This window comes from Eulemur rufifrons, chromosome 8 (genome assembly GCF_041146395.1).
Source record: "Eulemur rufifrons isolate Redbay chromosome 8, OSU_ERuf_1, whole genome shotgun sequence".
Classification (NCBI taxonomy): domain Eukaryota; kingdom Metazoa; phylum Chordata; class Mammalia; order Primates; family Lemuridae; genus Eulemur; species Eulemur rufifrons.
Window position 1 is genome coordinate 104,302,426 of NC_090990.1, and position 19,498 is coordinate 104,321,923.

The 19,498-nt window shown below is 55.7% G+C and overlaps 1 protein-coding gene across 6 annotated transcripts; it reads right to left on the reverse strand.

Annotated features, from left to right (window-relative positions):
* Window positions 1-3,770: 3,770 nt before the first annotated feature.
* Window positions 3,771-14,899, reverse strand: ADAMTSL4 (ADAMTS like 4). 6 transcript variants are annotated; one of them, XM_069480666.1, is made up of 20 exons: window positions 14,779-14,899; window positions 14,169-14,288; window positions 13,641-13,828; window positions 12,238-12,656; window positions 11,970-12,027; window positions 11,331-11,674; window positions 10,460-11,153; window positions 10,110-10,212; window positions 9,231-9,367; window positions 8,668-8,872; window positions 8,250-8,422; window positions 7,997-8,108; window positions 7,709-7,894; window positions 7,408-7,537; window positions 6,557-6,761; window positions 6,067-6,243; window positions 5,566-5,772; window positions 5,266-5,445; window positions 4,834-4,978; window positions 3,771-4,684 (listed from the first exon to the last, which is right to left on the reverse strand). In XM_069480666.1, exons 4-20 carry the CDS (start codon window positions 12,255-12,257, stop codon window positions 4,548-4,550), a joined length of 3,213 nt encoding a protein of 1,070 aa, XP_069336767.1. In that variant the 5' UTR covers window positions 12,258-12,656; window positions 13,641-13,828; window positions 14,169-14,288; window positions 14,779-14,899; the 3' UTR covers window positions 3,771-4,547. The 6 variants fall into 6 exon arrangements, with proteins under 6 accessions (XP_069336767.1, XP_069336771.1, XP_069336770.1 ...); XM_069480670.1 differs by having other exon boundaries at window positions 12,238-12,343; window positions 12,563-12,656; window positions 13,641-14,288; XM_069480669.1 differs by having other exon boundaries at window positions 12,238-12,343; window positions 12,540-12,656; window positions 13,641-14,288.
* Window positions 14,900-19,498: the final 4,599 nt, after the last annotated feature.

Genomic DNA, 19,498 nt, shown 5'->3' on the forward strand with positions numbered 1-19,498 from the left:
CCCGAGCCTGGCTGATTTTTCTATTTTTTGTAGAGAAGGGGTCTTGTTCTTGCATAGGCTGGTCTCCTGGCCTCAAGCGATCCTCTTGCCTCAGCCTCCCGGAGTGCTAGGATAACAGGCGCCCAGCCTCGCTGTGAAGCCCAGGCTGGAGTGCAATGGCTGTTCACAGGTGTGATCATAGTCCACTCACACTACAGCCTCAAAGTCCTGGGCACAAGTGATCCTCTTAGCCTCCAGTGTAGCTGGGACTATGGGCCTGCGCCACCACCCCAGCTTTCCCCAGTTTCTTTTCCTCTTCACTCAAAGTTCTGTGGAGCTATCTCTTACAAGATTCAGCCAAGGCTCAGAAAAGTACAACACACAAACACGCCAACCAACCCCAACCTGGGACTTTCCTCCTTTAATACTGAGGACCTTTCCCAGGCTACTCATACACAGTTCTTCAGTGCTCACAGAGGAATGCTCTGGTCTGTCTCCTTTCGAGCCATCTCTACACCTGCCCTGCAACTGACTTGGCTGATGGTTCCCTAGGATTGACTGCCATGCCTCACGCACGCCTTGTTTTGGACTGGTCTCCTACATTCCCCCTCAAATCCTGTCTACCTTCAGACCTCAGCCTTGAAACACCCTCCTCTTGAGTTTTTCCCAATCTTCTAGGTCCAGGAGCCCAAAATCAGATTGAGGGTTTGTGCTGGTTACTTTGAAGTTAACCCAAACTGTCTCTCTTGTTGACAGACTTAAACTTAGGTACTTTCCTGAGGCTTTCTACTTCCTGTAGAAGGTGCCGCCTGCCCTTTAAAGCTGACTCCTCTTCATCACCTATCTGTGACAAATAAGCCCTCTCTGCTCTAACTTCTCTACCCAGCCGCCTCCCAGCACCAGAGATGGTGGATTTGAGGTGGATTTGTTGGGAGGAGAGAGGGTGGGAACCCCTAGCCCTAGCATGCACCTCCCCAAACCATCATCTCTACTGTAGCATGATTCTCCGTGCTTCAAACAGAGGAAAGGTCTTCCTGATTCAGTTTACTCTGGTGGGGGAGATGTTAAGTTAAAATGAAATCTCCTTAGGTCTGGAGAAAAGGGGAGAGCAAGAAATGAAAGAGGATCTGGTTGGAGAGAATGTGGAAGGGAGCTTCTTGCATTGTTTTCTCACTCTATCCCACTGCTCCGATGTCTGTCTAGATCCCCCAACCATAGTTCTCCTCTTACAGGTTTCCAGAGAGGGCAGCTTTAGGCTGAGACCCTATGCTCTGGGCCAGCAACTGGGTTCCAGCGCTGTGCTTCCCTCCTAGTTGCCAGAGAGGGTGAATCTGAACGCAAATGTTAAAACTCCACCAGGCCCACCCCTGCAGCTGTGAGCACCTGCTTACAGGGAGGCCTAAGGGGTTGGGGAAGTCTAGGAGCTAAATTTAGTCCCAAGGCTGCAACTTAAATTAGGGGGTATTTACCCTGGGGAAACTGGGAGGGGGAGGGGAGAGGAATCCTGACTCTCTACCAGACCCACCCCTGCAGCTGTGAGCACCTGCTTGCAGAAAGGCCTAAGGGGTTGGGGAAGTCTAAGAGATAAATTTAGTCCAAAGGTTGCAACTTAAATTAGTGGGTATTTACCCTAGGGAAGCTGGGAGGGGGAGGGGAGAGGAATCCTGACCCAGCTGAACTTGTGAGAGCTCACAGTTCACCACTAGTATCAGTGATAATAGCACCACAGTCCCCGTCTCCCAGCAAACACTCAGAAAGGAGTCCTCAGCAATGTGCTGGCCTTTTGCATGCTTGGTCTCCCTTGTGCTTATCAAGTTTGTTCCTATCACCCACCCCCATCTCAACAGGGTGCAGTTCCTCTGAGTCCTTCCTTAAATTCCCCCCAGTGCACCAAACCTAGGGGCCCCTCCACCACATCTCCTGTCCTTGGGCTGCAGCTTCCTCTCTCCCAAGTCCCTCCAGAGGGTTTCAGAGGTCAACAAGGAGGTGACTGGCCCCACTACTCCCCTCTAGGAGGCCAGGAAAAGGGGTTGCTTGGGGTCATCAGGTTCCCCTTCCAGAGAACTTCCACATTGACCCCATACTGACCTCAGTGACCAGAGGAAAGAATCCTTAGGGGCTGCACTGAATCCTAGCTTTATAATGAGAGGAAAAAGGGTGCAAGCCCCCAGATGAGAGCCCACCTTCTGAGAAATCAGAGGCTGGAGGCTGTGAGAGGCCAAGGAGCTAACAGAGGAGGTGCCGAAGTCGGGGAGCCCTGAGAGGGGCTATGGCTGCATTCTCCAACTGCCATTGGTTCTCAGGCTCTGGCCAAACTCAAAACCTGCCCAGCAACAGCCCTGAGAGGCCTGCAGAGGGAGGGGGACTTCGGGGAAGTCAGCTGAGCTGGGCCCGCCCCAGCTCTCAGCTTCCAGGAATCGCTGGGAGGGCCCCAGCCTTGGCCACCACCTCCCTAGGCCTTAGGACTCTGCCTCAGCCTCAGCCTTCACTGGGGTCCCACTTCCCTGGTCCCCCACTTTGTCGGTTCCCCTCGTAGCTTCACCACAGAGGAACATGTCTGACACCTCTCTTGAGGCTGAGCCGAGACACTGGGGCTGGGCTTTCCTTGTGCCCCCTTTCCTCCTGCCCTGGGCTACAGTCAGTTCACTTTCTTTCCCCTCCATTCCCTTTTGCCTCCTTCCAAATTCTTCCTTCTCAGCCACTTTCAACCCAGGCACAGCCTGAGTTTCAAGGCAACAGTGTGATGAGAGGGAGGCTGCCCGAGCAGGGAAATCCTGTCTCCTCAGCAGCTCTGGACCCTTCACAGGGTCCAGGTGTGCTCAGAAAACCGCTGTCACCAAGTTAAACTGTTTCTGCGGCGCCTTAGTAATGGTCTTACTCAGCTGGACCTGCGGAGATGGGGGGTGGGAAGGGGCTGCTGTCGCACGGCCTCCTTCCTGGGAAGGCTCAGCCTTGGGCCTCAGAACTGTAGGGGTCGGGGAGAGGATATATGTTATGGAAAAAGCTGTCCCTCTCACACCACCTCTAGCAAGTTATTTACCTAAAGAGCAGTCAGGGGAGGAGGAGGGAGGGGACGAGGTGAGACATCTCTGAGGAACGTGTCTTTGGCAGGACATCCAGTACTGCCTTGGCTCCTCCCTTAACCCCGCCCCAAGTCCCCGAGAGCCACGCCAGGCTCCTCCTCCTCCAGGCGTTTCTGCTGAGGACAGGATGGAGGCAGGAATCACCTCCCTTTCCCCCACCCCGTGAAAAGCAGCAAACCACGAGCTTAGGGAAATGGTATGGCAGAAAGCATGGGGGAGGCAGGAAGGCAAGGCCAAAGAAAGGGAACAGGAAAAAAGACCCCCCAAAAGCCACCTGCCTTTCAGGTCAGCCCCAAATTGAAAGCAGTGCTACTAGATTCCAAGAGACTTTACAGAAAGACTCAGCCCACCATAGGCCATGTATTTTTTCCGCCTCAGCTCTGGATCTAAACTCCCAACTCCACACCAAAATTGGGAGAATTGGGTGACCTCTAGTGGTCAGTGACCAGCCTGCAGGGCCTGGGGTTGGCCAGGCTCCTGTCCCTCGGACCAAGGCTCTTTTTTTTTTCTCGCAGCCTTTCTCAAAGGGAAGACCAAGGCTCTTGACCTCAGGTGATCTGGGCTCTAAGTGCTGTTCCCCTTCCCACCCCATATTCTGACCTCACAATGCTTAGAGGCCCATGTGGCTGGGTTCCCATGAGGACAATGAAGAGCGGGTTTCTCATTTGTCATGATCGTCTTTAATAAAAATAAATTAGTTCTGGGGTGGCAACCATTTTGAGGAGGTGGGGAGTGGGCCCAGGGGCCAGGGGTTCCTATGCTGACTTTTTTCCACCCTCTGCCCAGCTGGTCCCTGCTCTGGCAGGCACTCTCTCTTCCTGGGGTAAGGCAGGATGGGCAGTGGCCGACCCCCATCCCTAGCTAAGTAGGAAGACAGCGATAGAGAGACTAGGTAAAGAGAGAAGGGGTCAGAGACAAAAGGGTGGTTTAGAAGATGTGAGGCCTGAACATGAGAAATGAAGTTTGGGCACAAAATTGGAGTTGATTTATCAAGCAGAGTCGAATGGATGGTAAAAAAAAGAAAGAAAAAAAAATTAGAGTTGATGGGCAGACCACACTCTAAGTAGTTTGAATTAGCAAAGAACTGCAAACTTGCTTTCCTCCCAGCCTAAAAAAGTCTCAGAGAAACAGGTATTGTACTCTCCCCATTCCTTCTCAGTCTGTGTAATTTCTTTTTGAAAAGTGATACACACGTATGAGCGTGCGCACATGCACGCACGCACACACACGCACACACACACACATCCATGCAGGCCCAGATACACATCCCAGGGCATATGTGCACACACACCAACACAGCACCACACAGACCCAACCACACGTCTTGACAGTCACTGTCCATCACCTTGCCACCTTCAGTCACTCTGGAAGACATTCCTGGTGAGACTGGGACAGGCTGGAGAGCCAAGGGGCACAAAGCAGGCTGGTCGATGGGTGACCGGTGGTGGCATGAGAAAACCATGGAGAGGGTCTCCTGGACCCATTTCAGGAGGGCTCTGGGGGAGACCGCTCCAGGACATGGGCGCAAGAGCGGCAACAGGTGACTGTGTAGTAGGGGTAGACGCAGAGCCGGGCCTGTACCACCAGGGGGCAATGTGGAGAGCTGTCCTTGCATTGATCATCTGGGGACAGAGGTCAGTGGGCACAAGACGGTCACCAAGATACATCCGTCTGGAGCTGTGTTGCCCACTCCCACTGGTCCTTTCTCATCTTCTCCCATATTTCAGCTAACTCCACTCTGTTGGGGGGTCGGGGGGAGGGGGCTCTTTACCAGGGCGCTGGCTGCAGGGTTGGCTGTTACAGGGTCGTTTCCTGGAGGGTCGCAGGTGAGGAGAGCATCGGGTGCTGAGGGTCTGGTTGGCGCTCAGGCACTGGACCTCCCTTGTCTGCACTCCCCCCTGGCAGGAGCGAGAACACTGGGGAGACCCCGGCTATCATATCAGACCTTTGCTGTGCCCCGGGCTTCTCCTTAAACCCAGGCCACTCCCTCCCTCCTAGAAAGGTTGGAGGGACTCTACTGGGACATTTTGAAATCCCAAATGGGGAGGGCCCACCTGTCCTCCAAGTCCACAAGAACTGGAACAATGTTAAATCTCAGCGGGGCTTGTTCTGGGGCACAGGGAGACTTGGAGGGGGTGCAGTGGGAGGAGCCCCCCTTCCCTGGAGGCCCAGGCGGAGCAGGGCAAGGGAGCCAGGCACTCACCGGACTCCAGGGTGTAGCAAACCATCGGTCCTGGCAGGCCTGCCCCTGACAGGGCTGCAGAACAGGGGGCCTGGGCAGGTGGGAACAGTTGCTAGGAGAAGTCACGTTGAACTCAGTCCCCAGTTTGGACACACAGATGATGTCTCTACGCTGTGTGCCAGAGCCACATTCTGAGGAGCACTGATGCAGGGGAAGGAGAGGATGTTTGAGGGGAAGGGAGAACAGAGATGACTCCCAAGTGCCCACACGGAATCCCACCTGGACTGATCCCTTCTGCCCCCTCCCAGGCTCTCCGCTCACCTCACCCCAGGGCCCTGTGTACCAGCACCACGTGATCTCACAGGGCCCCAGGCTGCAGGCACGCATGTCAGGAGGGCGGCTTCCTTGTGGACAGCTCTGCTCACTGGGTCCTGCTCCTGCCTCCTCCTGGCCCTGCCCGAGGGCCTCCCCACTCCCGAGGCAGACCACAGACCGTCTCTGGATCCCCGTCCCACACTCGGCTGAGCACTGTTGAGAAAGGAGGCTGCTGGAGACTGGAATAGGAGGGGGCTTAGGGATGGAAGCGTCCTCAGTCCTGATCCTTGAGTTAGGGAATGTCCTGGGGTACCGGATAGGTACGGGGAATCTTGTCAGGGGTCCAGGAACCTCATGTTTTTCTCACTTATCTCTGAGTTCCCAGGGTCAAGCACATAGTAGGTGCTTGCTCAGTAAAAGTTTATTGAGCTGTGTTGGAAAGGCTGAGAGGGTGTCCTGGGTGTGGTCACCAGGGACAAGGGACTTGGCTGGGGGTTTGAGGCCCACCTTGGAGCTCCAGTCGCTGTGGAACCAGGCTGTGGTGCAGGGCCCCATGTCACAGGCCTCTCTGCTGGGGGGTTTCGGGGGGCCCAAAGCGCACTCTTGCTCACTCACTTTGTCACCATTGTTCCCGACACAGCGAACTTGACGGCTCCTCTGGCCGCGCCCACACCTCACGGAGCACTGAGGGGAGAGGGGAATCTGGGCCGTCTCACCCCGCCTTCCGCTCTGTGGCTTTTGACCCAGCATCAGCCTTTGAGCCCCAGCTCAGCTGCTGCTTGGCTTTACGGCTAAGGAGGCTGAGCATGGGCTCTGGGCCCCCAGCCGCTGGGTCAGTCTCTAATCTGACTTATATAGGGGTTCCACGTGAGACACTGTTCGTAAGAAGTTTCTGCTGGTGAGAAAGAAGTTGGAAAAACCACCGCTCTGGTTCACAGGTGCCCACTACTCTAGGATCCTCCACGCCCCCGACAGCCTCCTCGCCCGGCCCACTCACCTGGCTCCAGGGGGAGCCAACCTCCCAATGGCCACAGAGGCGCAGCTGGCAAGGCTGGGTGATGTTGGGCCGGGGGAGGTGTCCACAGCGTTCCAGAGGCACCGAGGAACCACCCGCCCCAAACTCCTGCCGGCAGAGCAGCTGGCGGTGCTGGGTGCCAGGGCCACAGGAGCGACTGCAGGATGTCCACTCGCCAGCCTCCCAGCTGTAGCACGGGCAGGGCAGGGGAGAGGCAGAGACACAGGTGAGATGTATGGGGGTGCGCGGCAGTGGAGAAGGAAGACACCCTGGGTGTGGGGCCCCTCAGAGAAGCACGTGGAGTCTCCGTTCCTTGTGGCAGCTCAGGCTGCTAGGGTTTTCGTGCTGTCTACGGAATGTCAGCCTTCATTTATGTACTTTTTTTGAGACAGGGTCTCACTCTGTTGCTTGGTTTAGAGTGCAGCGTTATCATCATAGCTCACCACAACCTCAAACTCCTCCTGGGCTCAAGTGATCCTCCTGCCTCAGCCTCCCAAATAGCTGGGACTACAGGCTCATGCCACCGCCACCAATCCAGGCTCATTTTTTCCATTTTTTTGTAGAGACAGGGTCTCATGCTTGCTCAGGCTGGTCTTGAACTCCTGGCCTCAAGCCATTCTTCTGCCTCAACCTACCAAAGTGCTAGAATTACAGGCATGAGCCACGATACCCAGCCTCCCTTTCTAATCTAATGTTATCTCTCTGCAGCCAGAAGATGCCATGTTGAGTGCAGAGACCAGGTAAGATCAGGTCGCACGCAGCGTGAGCATGTTTGCCCCAGGGGCAATTGCTGTGTTTCTAGTACCCTAACCTTCCCTGCGGGCTATACTCACTATGGGGGGCACGGGGAGCCGTGGCAGGGCTCTGGGGAGGCTGGGGGCCTGGCGCCCACGGCACAGCTGCCTTCATCCAGTTCCTCTCCTGACTCACGAGAAATGCAGAGGAAAATGGGGCGCCAAACACCTGAAGGGGATGAGAGGGCAGCCAGGAAAGTCAGGATGGCTCAGAGCCCAGTTTCAACAGGGTCCCAGACACGGGGCCGAAGTGTGGACCCATGATCCAGGATATGGGATCACAAGTGTCCGGTTGGGGATTTGGGCTGAGGGTGCCAGGAATGCAGGAGTGAGGTCTCACCTTTCCCACAGGATGCTGAGCACTCAGAGTGTCCCACTCGTTTCCAGTATCCAGCGGGAGACCCCAGGGGTGCTCTGGGATGTGGCGGGGCAGGCATCTGGGGGATCCGCACCTGACGCTGGAGGGTTCCTGGGGTCCGGGCTGGGCGGGGCGCAGAAGCAGGTGGGGGCTCCACCCTCAGAATCTCTGTGCAGGGGAGCCCAGTGGGCAAATTATTTAGCTCCCCACTGCCTCGGAGCTCCCCTTGCAGCCTCTCCCTCCGTCCAGGTCTAGGGATCAGAGTCTTACCAGGCTGAAGTTGCGGGATGGGGGACTCTGGGGTGGGGTTCTCAAGGACTGGAGGAGATGAAGAGATGACATATTCATAAAAAACGCCTGGGTTTTCCTCCTGAAAGATCATCTGGGGAGAAGAGAAGGTGGTGAATGTTTGGGGGTGGCAAGAGGGACATGCCACCAGCCCTCTTTCCCATCGTGACACCCCAGCTCTGCCCTAACAGTCCTCTCTCCCCAGCAGCGCAGCTGCCCCAGGCCTCAGGCTCACATAGACATCCACAGGCTGGGTCGTGGGGCCTTCAGCTGACAGATTCTCCCCCTTGCCCTCCTCCCGAGGAGGACGGTTGTATCTGAAGACAGTCCCGCCGGCTGTGTAGGACCCAGGGGGATCCACAGCCCAGTTCCCATTGATGATGGACCGGCCCCCAGGCCCTCGAAGTGCTGCAGGTGGGAAATGGGAGATCAGGAAATTCAAGGTTAGTAATACCTTCCCCCTCTCCCACCACTTCCTTAAGCTATAGAAGCTCCCACCCTAAGATACCCCAGGCCTTCTCAGCTTCCTCACGGCCTCCACACGGGGAAGGAGAAGGCCTTTTCCCAGTTTGGTTCACTGTGCTGAACGGGGGCTTGGGGGGCAGGGCAGAACAGAGAGGCCAGGAATGGACAGGAGGCAGCCGGGCACTCACCCAGGTAGTTGGAGCTGGGCCGAAGCTGGGCAATCTGGAGCCGGGAGGCCCCGGCAGGAATCCTCAGGATCTTCTGATAGCCCAGAGGGCCCCCTCGGTCAGTGAGGTTCCCCGAAACAAGGCGACAGGTAGAATCATCACCCCCACAGACTCCACAGCCATCCGGACGCCTGCCAGAGCCAAGGATCCCATCACAGCCGGGGTTCTGGAGAGAGTGAGGTGAGGCAGGGGCCACGGGGAAGCCAGACACCACCTCACACCCCACCCTCGTCCACTTGGGACCTGCAGCTCACCACCTGTCTTGCTCTTCATGCTACAAGTGACAGTGTGTTTCTTTGTCAACCCCACCACCTCCAGCCAGTCTCAGGGATGCGTGTATGTTCCTGTTAGGACCCTTGTGTGGTTCACCTCTGGGCTTTGCTCAGCCCAGCTTGGCAGGTGAGAATTTTTCCTTGGCAATCTCAGTCTGTTGTAATGAGGAAAGAGACTGCGTGTGTGTGTGTGTGCGCGCGCGCGTGTGTGTGTGTGTGTGTACACGGGCACGCGCACCCGTCCTCCCTCACCAGACAGCGTCCAGCCACACAGATGTCTGGGCCTCCAGGCTGACACAGGGTCCCATCCTGGACCTTTTCAGTGTGACGGACATAGAAGCGGAAGCCACGGGGACGGCAGTTCAGTTCACAGCGTTGGGAGCCCTGAACTAAGGGACAGGATAAAAGGGTGGTTAGTTGGGGCCCCAGGTGGGAGGTTCAGGGGCCCCAGGGAGGGCCCCGGGGAGGTTAAGCAAGGCCCCAGGGCCTGACAGCAGCTTTGCTTCTATTAGCTATGGGGCATCCTGAGGTTGCCCAGGTCACTGTGTATGAAGTGAACATGACAGTTCCACACGGGGTTCTGAAGTGACAGAGAAGAGATCCTTCGTGCCTACGCTTATGTGAGTTCAGAGCTCATAAGAGCTGGTCTTGCTGTCAAGTTGTCAGGGGCCTAAAATCAGATGCATGGCAACTTTGGAACAATTGATACGACAGTACCCAGGATCCATGGCACACCCCCACCCTGTGTCACCACTGGACAGGATCTCTCCAACCATGGCTCTCTTATGTAACATTTACCCCACCTCTGGGGTGGACTTCTTCCTGAGGAATCCAGACAAAGGGACCTCTGCACACCGTCCCCTCCCAGTCTGACCACCCACCCCCGTCCGACAGCCAAAGGCCCTGTCTGGATGGCCCTCCCCTTTCCAGGCCTGTGCTGTCTCTTCACCTCAGCCCTGGGGATGAGAAAGGAGGCCTGACATTCAGGAGAAACAGAAGGGCCTACACGGAGAAATGGCGGGGTGGGGGAGCTGGAAATCTCTCAGGGCCAGGAGTAAGCAAGTATCTCCCTCTCCTCTTCGTCCCCAAGCCTGAGCCACCCCTGCCCAGGGGCTCGGCTAACAACCTCACCTTCGGTGAAGGGCTCCCACTGGTATAGCTGGCCCATGAATTCCTGGGAGTTGAAGGCTGCGCACTGCAGGGCCCGGGGGTCTGGCTGCTCAGGGGGGCAGGGCTGGAGTGGGGGGTACAAAGGAGTCAGCTCTGGGAGGAAATGGGGGTGTGGGTCAGGGCTGAATCTGGGGAGCAAGGCGGAGTGTCAGGTCTGTGGAAGAGCTCCGAGGCCCCTACCCTGAGGAGGTCAGATGCCAAGGCCCTTCTCCCTCAGGTCCAGATCAGACAAGCTGAGGACCCAGACTCAGTGTCAGGGAGGCAGAATTGGAAGTCTGGGTGGGGGAGAGGTGGTCCAAGAAAGAACTCACCGCTTGGCTACAGGCTCTCAGCTGCTCACTCTCCCCAGAACATCTTGGGACAGGGCTACTGGGAGCAAAGAGGCTCCAGAGGGAGCCAGAGTGGGGGCCAGCACTCAGCAGAGGCAGCCAGCCCTCTGGGTGGTGAGGGGCAGACTCCACGGGCCTGTGAAGATTCCCCCCAGGTCTCCAATGCCCCTGGCTCTGCTGGCCTCGGCGCCAGGGGATGGAAGGGAAAGGATCAGGGTGTCTTCCTGCTCCCCGGGAACCAGCCCAACCCTGAGAACTTGGCATTCTTGGCTGAGGGGACACATGGAAGAAGCCACTTTCTCTTAAGGAGGGGGTGGGTGAGGGGGGCCCTGTGCCAGAGGCCTTGTCTCCAGGGTGGGGCTGTGGGAGGGCAGGCCTGGTTCTGGGGGGCAGCTCTGTCTGAGCAGTTTCAGGGCTTGGGGGTTCTGCTGGGGGCGATAGAGTGTGGGCAGACAGTTCTGTGGGAGGGAGCTGAGTTTGGGGGCTGTGGTTTGCAGAGGATGGCTCTGCTTTTGGAGTCAGGGATGGAAGAGGCTCCTCCCCTCCAGAAGAGATCTGGGAGAGCTCAGATCCGGGGGGCCTCCGGGGATGCCTGCGGTTCCGATGCAGTGGCAATGCAAAGGGCACTCTTCCATAACCGAACATCCCTGGCTTGATGGGGTCTCGAACCCGGGACCTGAGAATGTATTGCAGACTTGTGGTCACAGCTCTGGCCATCTCTGGCCCCCTTTCCCCAGTCTACTTCCGGGCACCAAAGATAAGCCTCCCTAAGCCATGTGTCCTTTTGCTCCCTTTTCCTTCATACCAAGCCCCGCCCCCTGCTGAAGGCCCGCCTCTTCCCTCAAAGCCTCACCTCCTGGCCCCTGCAATCTCCTGAGTCTCCTCTCTCCCTGCTTGGGAAGCGGCACCTCGAAATGGGCCACCCCTTCCCCGAGGCTGTGGCCGGTACAGGGGGAGGGTTTCTCGTCGGGGGCCCTGACCCCGCGGAGGGAGGGCATCTGGATGTCTTGGGGGCCGGGGAGGCAGGGGCAGGCCCGGGTGGAGTTGAGCTGTAGGCAGCTGACATGTCCGGCTCCTGCGCTGCACCCCTACCCCACAGGGCTGGGAGCAAGAGGCCCACTGGTCCCAAGGTCCCCAGACACCCTCAGGGCTCTGGCTTTCCTCTGTGGGTGTCTGAAGTGTGTGTCCAGACAACACCTATATAGACAAAAAGGTCAGACATAATTAGCATAATTTCAGAGGGCACCATACAGAGTATCTGTCCGGTGCAAGGCTCAAGGAGCCGTTACTGGCCCAGGGCCACATTCAGTAGTAGAGGCAGGACTAGAACTCAGCCTCAGGATGTTATTTGGTAAGGAGTCAGGGAGGTGTCAGGGAGGCTGGATGGGCCGAGTGTGAGTGGAAGGAGGCCCTGGGAAATGGAGGCATGGCTTGGGGAGGTGGGTGGGAGATTGGGGAGAGGAAAGGACCACAGGCAGGCACCAGCTCTCACCTCCTGATCCAGGCAGAGCTGAGGGAGGGACAGAAGCAGCATCAAACACAGCCGGGGCCTGCAAGCCAAAGGCAGGAGGGTGGCATCAGACTGGAGCCAGAGGAGGTGTCGCAACACCGCCCCCTCCCCCAGCAGGCGCCCCACTTCCTGACGGCCAACTTCTCAGAAATTAGAAGTTGCTCACCACTTCCCCTGCCCCTCCCACTGGTCCCCTTTCCCTCGCTTTCAAGGACAGAGACGTCCCTCCACCCTGAGGTGCCCCTCTTACCTGCCTGCCCACTTCTCCATCGCTCCTCCCTCGACTGCCCCAGGGCAAGGGAGGAGGGGACTGGACGCAAACTCTACTCAGGCATCTGGGCTAGGAGGGGTGCACTCTGCAGGGACAGAAGCCTGAGGGTTACCTCTCTAGTCTCCAGAAAGCTCGCAGCTGGGAGGGATGACTCCTCAGTGGACCTGCCAGAGAGGATGGAGGGGTGGGGGAGACCGGCCCGCCCCTTTGTGATCCTAAGGGTGGGAGCAGGAAGGAATGCTGCCTTTGTCCATCTGCAGAGGCTACAGGGTGGGTCTGACCTCAGCTCCTCCCTGAGTCCCACCGAGGGGCTGCTTCTGGGCCAGCTCAGCACACACAGGCAGGCTCTGTCTTAGGATGGCTTCATCCAGCTCCCACTCTTGCCCTCCCAGAGGTACCTAGAAAGTTGAGGAGGGAGACTTGGGTGAGGATATGCCAGACACCTCATCTGAGGAGCTGAAAAGAAGCCCCTTGGATTTTCCAGAAACAAGACTTTTCCCCAACCATCTCTGCTGCCTACCTGCCTCCCAGCTTTTTCTTCCCTTCTTAGCTAAGCCCCTTAGGGAACAGTCAGGCACATCGCTGCCTGCCTCAGACACTTTTTGGCCAAGGGATAAACTAAGCGGGTTGATGGTTTAATCTCTAGAAAAGAAACAGGCGATTTACGCTCCTCGCGCCACCCCCCCCCCCGGCCCCCCACCGTGGGTGCCAGCATCCGGCATTGGTTCAATGAGGGCTTGTTTCCTGCACAGCTATAAGGGCTGGGGGAATGTGGGAAGGAGAGGAGCCGCCCTTGCTCCCCATCACAGGCCTCTCATTCGGAGAGCCGACCAGTCCATCCTGAAGTCTAGCTTTGAACACTGGGGGAGCGTGGCTCGCAACCCTACCCTGGCCTCAAAGCCTGACTCTCTCCACCCACCCACTCACCTCCAGCCCCTTCCTTCTCACTTTGATCCCTTCCCGTCCCCACTCCTCATCCTCCTCTTACTTCTGCTTTCCAGGAAAAAAAGAACTGTTTCTGTTGGATCTGAAAGGCACCCAGGAGAGGAATCCAAGGAGCCGTTGTTGCCGAGGTGGGCCAGGTCAGGGGCAGGAAAATGACAGAGGGAAGGGTAGGAATGTGCTTGGGGGTAGCAACATTCAGCCCCACTCCCCGCCCTGAGACCCCAGGGCTTGGGAACTTAAGGGAGGGATCAGAGAGGCTGAGCCAGAATGGGCAGGGTCACTCTGGCTGCTTGGGGAGGGGGCTGCTAATGGCCACTCCTTGCCCGGGCTGGGCTGTCCACTGAGGTCAGCAGCACTGCCCTGGCAGGGGTGGGGAAGCCAGAGTCTCCGGAGAAGGGCCCATGTTCCACCTTCAGCCCGCTGCCTGACTCTCTTACTTGTGGTTCAAGGGAGGGGAGGAGGGTGATGGTCACTGTCTGCGCCTTCTCTGATGCCCGGTCCCCTCTCCACTCCCTCTCTGCCTCTGCCGCTCTCTGCCACCCAGGTCTCTCCGTGCTGCCTCTCTCTGCGGGTCTACCCAGTACACATAATCCTGTCCTGGGCCGGGTTTGGCTCTGGCAATTCCCTGGAGAAGTGAGGGGTGGGGGTGACGTGAGCTCCTGGGGCCCAGGCCAGGCCTGGCTCCCTCTCTGGAAAAGTCCCACCCCACCCTCCCCTGCACAGCTGGGCAGGGGGCCCATACCCCCTCCTCTGCAGAAACAGACACACATTTGTGCTTTTCACCCCTTTTCATGTCTCTCACTGCGGGCGTGAGGAAAGTGGAGGTCAGAAGTGGTCACTCTGGTGCCAGGTAGGCCCCGGGCTGGACTAACCTAGGCTCCTCGTGGCCACACCTCCCCGCGCTGGCCAGTGAGGATAAAGGGAACAACCTGCAGGGCTAACCCTTCTGCCCAGGAGGGACTCACCTCTGGGAAATGGGTCACTGCCGGGGAGGGCGGGGGACAGTATGTTTCTGGTTTCCGGTGCAGAGTCCCTGTCCTGCGTCAGAATGCGTTGGTCCTCCTAGTGCCCTCCAGTCCTGGGTCCTGGAGGACCATCCCAACAGGTGTCTTTCTTTTCGATCAACCTCTTCCACCATCAGGCTTGAGCTAGATCAAGGGCACCCACCTGCATCCCTCCCAGCAGCCCTGTCCCCCCACTGCGGGAGCGAGGCTGGGATGTCGAGGGTGCACATCCTCCAAGAGCAGCCTCCTAGAGGAGGAGGGCAGCGCCGGCGCGTGCAGGGAGGTCTTGAGTATGTTTTCCAACTTTACTATGTGACTTAGTAGGAATTTTGGCTCACTCCCCGCCCCGGGTGATGGGGCCAGAGTTCCAAGGGATCAGACCCCCTCCCCAGGAATTCTATCCCAGGGGCTGGAAGATCTTCCGAGGCAATCAGAGCTGGGCCGGGGTCGTGGCGGGGGCGCGACCGCACAGCGCTGGGAGCGAGGGCAATTTGGGCTCGCGGGATGGGTGGTCTAACGGGACGCGTGCAGAGGTGGCGGCTGGGGCCCGGGTCCCAGGGAGGGTCTCTACCTGCTCTGCGCGCCCCCGACGGCTGGTTAACCCTTCTGCGCCCGGGCGCTCTCTCGAGGCAGCCTTGCTCCGCGGCGGCCACTCTGGCCCCTGAGCCGGGCTCTGGACACGGCCGCCTCCGGCCGCGACTCCGCCCTCGCGCCCCGCCCCCGCCAGCGCCCCACCCGCCCGCCACGCGCCCCTTGGCGGCCCCGGGGTGGGGACCGCCGACCCCACAGCCCCCGCCCGCCAGGGCCACCCGCCCGGGGACTGCGGACCTCCGCAGCCCCTGCGCGCTGGGCGCCCCCGGGACGGCTAGGAGACGAGAAGCCCGGACAGTCCCATCCCGGTTCCGAGGCAGCTGTCGCTCCCGGGCACTATTCCTGGGCCCCGCTGGGGCCCGGAACTTCAGCGCCCCGGGCCTCCCGACCGGCTCTGGGTGGGCGGTGCGAGTGCTGCGCCTGCCCGGGCGGGACGGCCTCGAGGGGCGCCAAGGGCCCAGGTGGAGCCTGTACCCTAGTGGCCTGGACAAGCCGCCGCGCCGAGGACGGAGATGGTCCTGAGCGACGCCAGATCCGCGGTCACAGCCCTGTCCTCCACGCAGCCTCCCCTGCAAGCCCAGTCACCCTGCCTCTCCCACGTTGGGCAGTGAACCATGTGGTTCTGATTGCTGGGGACCTCTGTGAGCTTCAGTTTCTTCATCCATAAAATTTTACACTGGGGACTTAGTAGAAGGAAAGCGTGCTGACGTACGAGTCAGAGTGATCTGGATTTGAATCTCAGCTCTAGCACTCGCCAGCTCTGTCTTCGAAGAATACTCCAACCTCTCCGTGCTGCAGTGTCCTAATCTGTGAAATGGGGCTAAATCTGACACATGATAGGCTTGGAGATGTCTGTTTACCCATTTCTGTCTGGAAGAATGCACCCCAAACTCCATAGTGTTGGTAACATCTGGGGAGGGGTGCAGGGTTGGGGGAGGGATGAGAAAGCCTTTTGCTTTTTTCGCTATGTGTTGATATGTTATTTGAATTTGTTAACCGCAAGTATTATCCGTGCACTACTATGTTAAAAATAAATATATGTAAAATGGCTGACACAGGATAGATAATAAGTGATCACTATTTTTAAATTTTTGTTCTCCATTTACTGGTGAGTTGCATTTTGTTGGTTCTACTCACTGTTTTAAAGTTGCTTTTTTTTTTGAAACAGAGTCTGTCTCTATTGTCAGGACTAGAGTGCAGTGGTGTCATCATAGCGCACTGCAGCCTCAAACTCCTGGGCTCAAGAGATCCTCCTGCCTCAGCCTCCCAAAGTGCTGGGATTACAGGCATGAGTCACCACACCTGGCCTCAATACGTATACCTTAAAACCAGAATATTTTATAACTTTTCCAAAAACACAACACAAAAATAGAAGCTCTGGCAAAATTGTCCTGCATCTCCACAAAATAATGGAGATCTTTGGTGCCCCCCACCTAATATTCCTTGGGTACCTTTTGCACTTGGTGTTGAGGATACAATTAGAAGACAGGCTGTGGCCTCAAGGAGTTGGGTCTAGTTAGGGATAGACGCTGCAGGTAATAGGGACCTTGGGGAGGTTAATACTGGGCTTAGCAGAGGCAAATGTTATCTCTAAAAAGATGATGGATATGAAAACATAAAATGCTTTTAAAATGTAAGAAATGTATCCTTATTTGAAGTTTAACATGTATATTTTTTCATCAATAAATCCCTAAGTTGTTTTAGAGCAAGGACGAATTATGTCACTTTGTATCATCTATTTTTTTTTCATATTTTGTATTTGTATTTTCGTTTTTCATATGTGTAGAGTTACAAGAAATATTTGAATTGGAGGGTTTTAGAACAGATAAGTGAGTTCCAGGTGCCCAGGCCTGTCCTCTCAACATTTTCCCCATGGTGACAGGCCCAGGGGATTGTAGGGAAGCTGGCTGAGGACACCTGAGACTTCTGTTATTTTGTGGGGATGCTGGACAATATTGCTAGAGTTTCTATTTTTGTGGGGTTTTTTTCCCCCAAGAGAATTTATAAAATACCCTGGTTTTAAAACATTGAGAAGTCACTGGGAAAAAAAACTTTAAAACATGTAGTACCCCACAAAACATGCCTGTGGGTCAGATTTACCTGCAAGCCTCCAGTTGGTGCCTCTCCTTAAAACATCCTCCATCCCAGTCCTGTGTTCCTAAACAGCTTGGGAAGATAATGAGTTAATGCCCCCCCTCCCAGGAGGGGTGGTTTATCTCAGGACTCTGGGTGACACACAGTTCTAACCCAGAGGCATATTTATAGTGCTGAATTTGGAGGGGAAGCCCCTTTGCCCAGCCCTCAGAGTACGATGCAGATGATGCGATGCCCAGCCTTTGCGGGTGGAGAAAGGTATTTTAGGCCAGGGACTGTTCAGAGCCGGCCCCGTGGCACCCCATCGGCATCCGCTTATCTACACGGAGGCAAGCTGCAGGACAGGAAGGCCGGCAGAGGACAGGAGAGTGGGAGGAGAGCCTGGGAGGAGGGAAAAGATCTGCCTTTGACATTTGTAACTGCTGAGAACTGAAGGTCAGAAATAGTCCTTTCCATTAAGAAATGGCTGCAGACCAAAACGCTCACGAGATTTACCGCAGCTGTCACCTTCCATGGCATGGTGGTCTGAAAATATTGTACAAAGAAAAGAACTCCTGTGCCCGAGAAATTTGTGAAGCACCAGATTAAATTTGTGGACACTGTCTCGAGGATAAAAGGAAGTTTTAAAAAAAATATATTATGTAATAAGTAGATATTCACCCAAAAGTATCTCTAGGGATAGGACTGATAAAGGACAAAGGGGAGGGACAGACTGAGTATCGGTCTGGCTTTGAGCTCAACATGGTGATTTAATAATAATATCGTGGCTAACACGTATGTAACACTTAACTCTGTGCCCGGACCGTTGTAAGGGCTTTGCACACATTACCTCACCCTGTCCTCATTGTAACTCTGTGAGGTGGGGACTGTTATACCATTTACAGCTTTGCAAACAAACGCACAAACACAAATCCAGTAATTTGCCGCAAATCTCTAAGTTAGGCACTGTTATCTGCATACATTGTGTGCAAGTGAAATTTTTGAGAAATTTTGCCGTTTATTTAATTTTTTTTTTCTGGCAGCAGAATAAGGAAGTTTTATTTGTGTTGAATTAAATAACATGTTAAACTAATGTCTCATGTGAGACATTGTCCCCCTTCCAAGATAGTGCTGATGCTAATACCAGCATGTACAGGTGGGGCCCAGAAACTAATGTGAAACTCTCTTTGGGTTTATGGTCACAGCACCCATTTTCAGAAAGCCTGGTGTTTGCTTTTCTGCCTCTCAGACTCATGGTTTGCTCAACTCCTTTGTTCCAAAAGAGACACTCCATTCCCAATCGCTGCACACCAGGCTGGTCTCCAGGCGTTGACTCCGTGTCCTGTCATGCTGTCTCACGCTCTCTGTCTCACTGAAGCTGCTCTTCTGACCACTCGTCTGTGGCTTGGCCGAGTTACCCTCTCCCCACAGCCGTGATGACAACAGCCTGTTGTCCTCTACCAGGAACCTGGCAAGACCACCTCGCCGTGTTCACTCACCTTTGCATCCACCACCGCACCTCGCACGTAGTAGGCATTTAATAAATACTCATGGGATGAGCCCAGGAACAAGAAGTGGTAAGCGCTCAGCTCTGGCCTCATTCCAGCACATTCTGGTGGTTGTCTTGCTCCATCATGGCTGAGCTGGCTCTCAGGTGATGAAATAATGAAGAAACAGGATATGACCCATTTGGTAAGACAAGGACCGAGACATGGATGTGACATTTAGGTTGGTCTTCAATCGCTGCTCTGGGCCAGATACAGTGGCTCATGCCTGTAATCCTAATACTCTGGGAGGCTGAGGCGGGAGGATCGCTTGAGCCCAGGAGTTTGAGGTTACTGTGAACTAGGCTGATACAACAGTGCTCTTTCTAGCCTATCTAGCCTGGGCAACAGAGCGAGACTTTGTTAAAAACAAAACAAACAAAAAAAAAACACCAAAATTGCTGCTCTGTAGACTTTAAATTTGGTCAGAAATTCCCAAAGCCAGAATTCTTCATTCAATTTCCCTATTTCAATCTGCCAGGGCCTCTCGGGCAGGTCCTGGGCTCCTCAGTGACAGACCTTGCCTCAGTACTGCCCTGAGCCATGAGTCCGTCTGTTGATTGATGGTCACAGAACAGGAAATGATCAGTAAATGTTTATGGAATTGAATGAATTGATCCGACATGACCTTGCCAGCCATTAGGTTTACAGAATCATGAGTGCTCTGACAACTATGTTAAGTGGTCTGAACTCATGTGCACATCGTCCTACACGTGTGCTGGGGAAGCATGGCCATACATGCACTAGAGCCTCTGGATTAGGCCTCTAGAATGTTTGAGGATGTTCATTGTCTACTGAGTTGAGAAGGTTTCTCCGAGGATGGTCTTCATCTGTTACAGTCTTTACATAACTGTTCCACACATTTAATGAAATGGTACCTATCACCGGGGATGGGGAACAATTAACCAGGACCCTTCCCTCTGACACAAGCTGCTACTCAGCCCTGCCCTTAGGATCTCGGGGGACATTTCAAAGTAGCCATCTTCCCTCATGTCTGCCAGGCCTGGGGAGTCCACGGTGGAACATGCTGAGCTGCAAGGTCGAGATACAGCGCTGGCTGCGAAGCCCAGGTGTGGGAGAAGC

Bases quoted from the DNA above. Each gene is read 5' to 3' on its own strand.
- ADAMTSL4 (XM_069480667.1), bottom strand. From the start codon at position 12,257: ATGGAGAAGTGGGCAGGCAG. The intron at 8,109-8,249 runs GTGAGCCTGAGG...TCTTCTCCCCAG, and splicing joins CCCAGCCTGTGGATGTCTAT to ATGATCTTTCAGGAGGAAAA. The intron at 6,762-7,407 runs GTGAGTATAGCC...CCCGTGCTACAG, and splicing joins GGCTCCCCGTGCCCCCCATA to CTGGGAGGCTGGCGAGTGGA.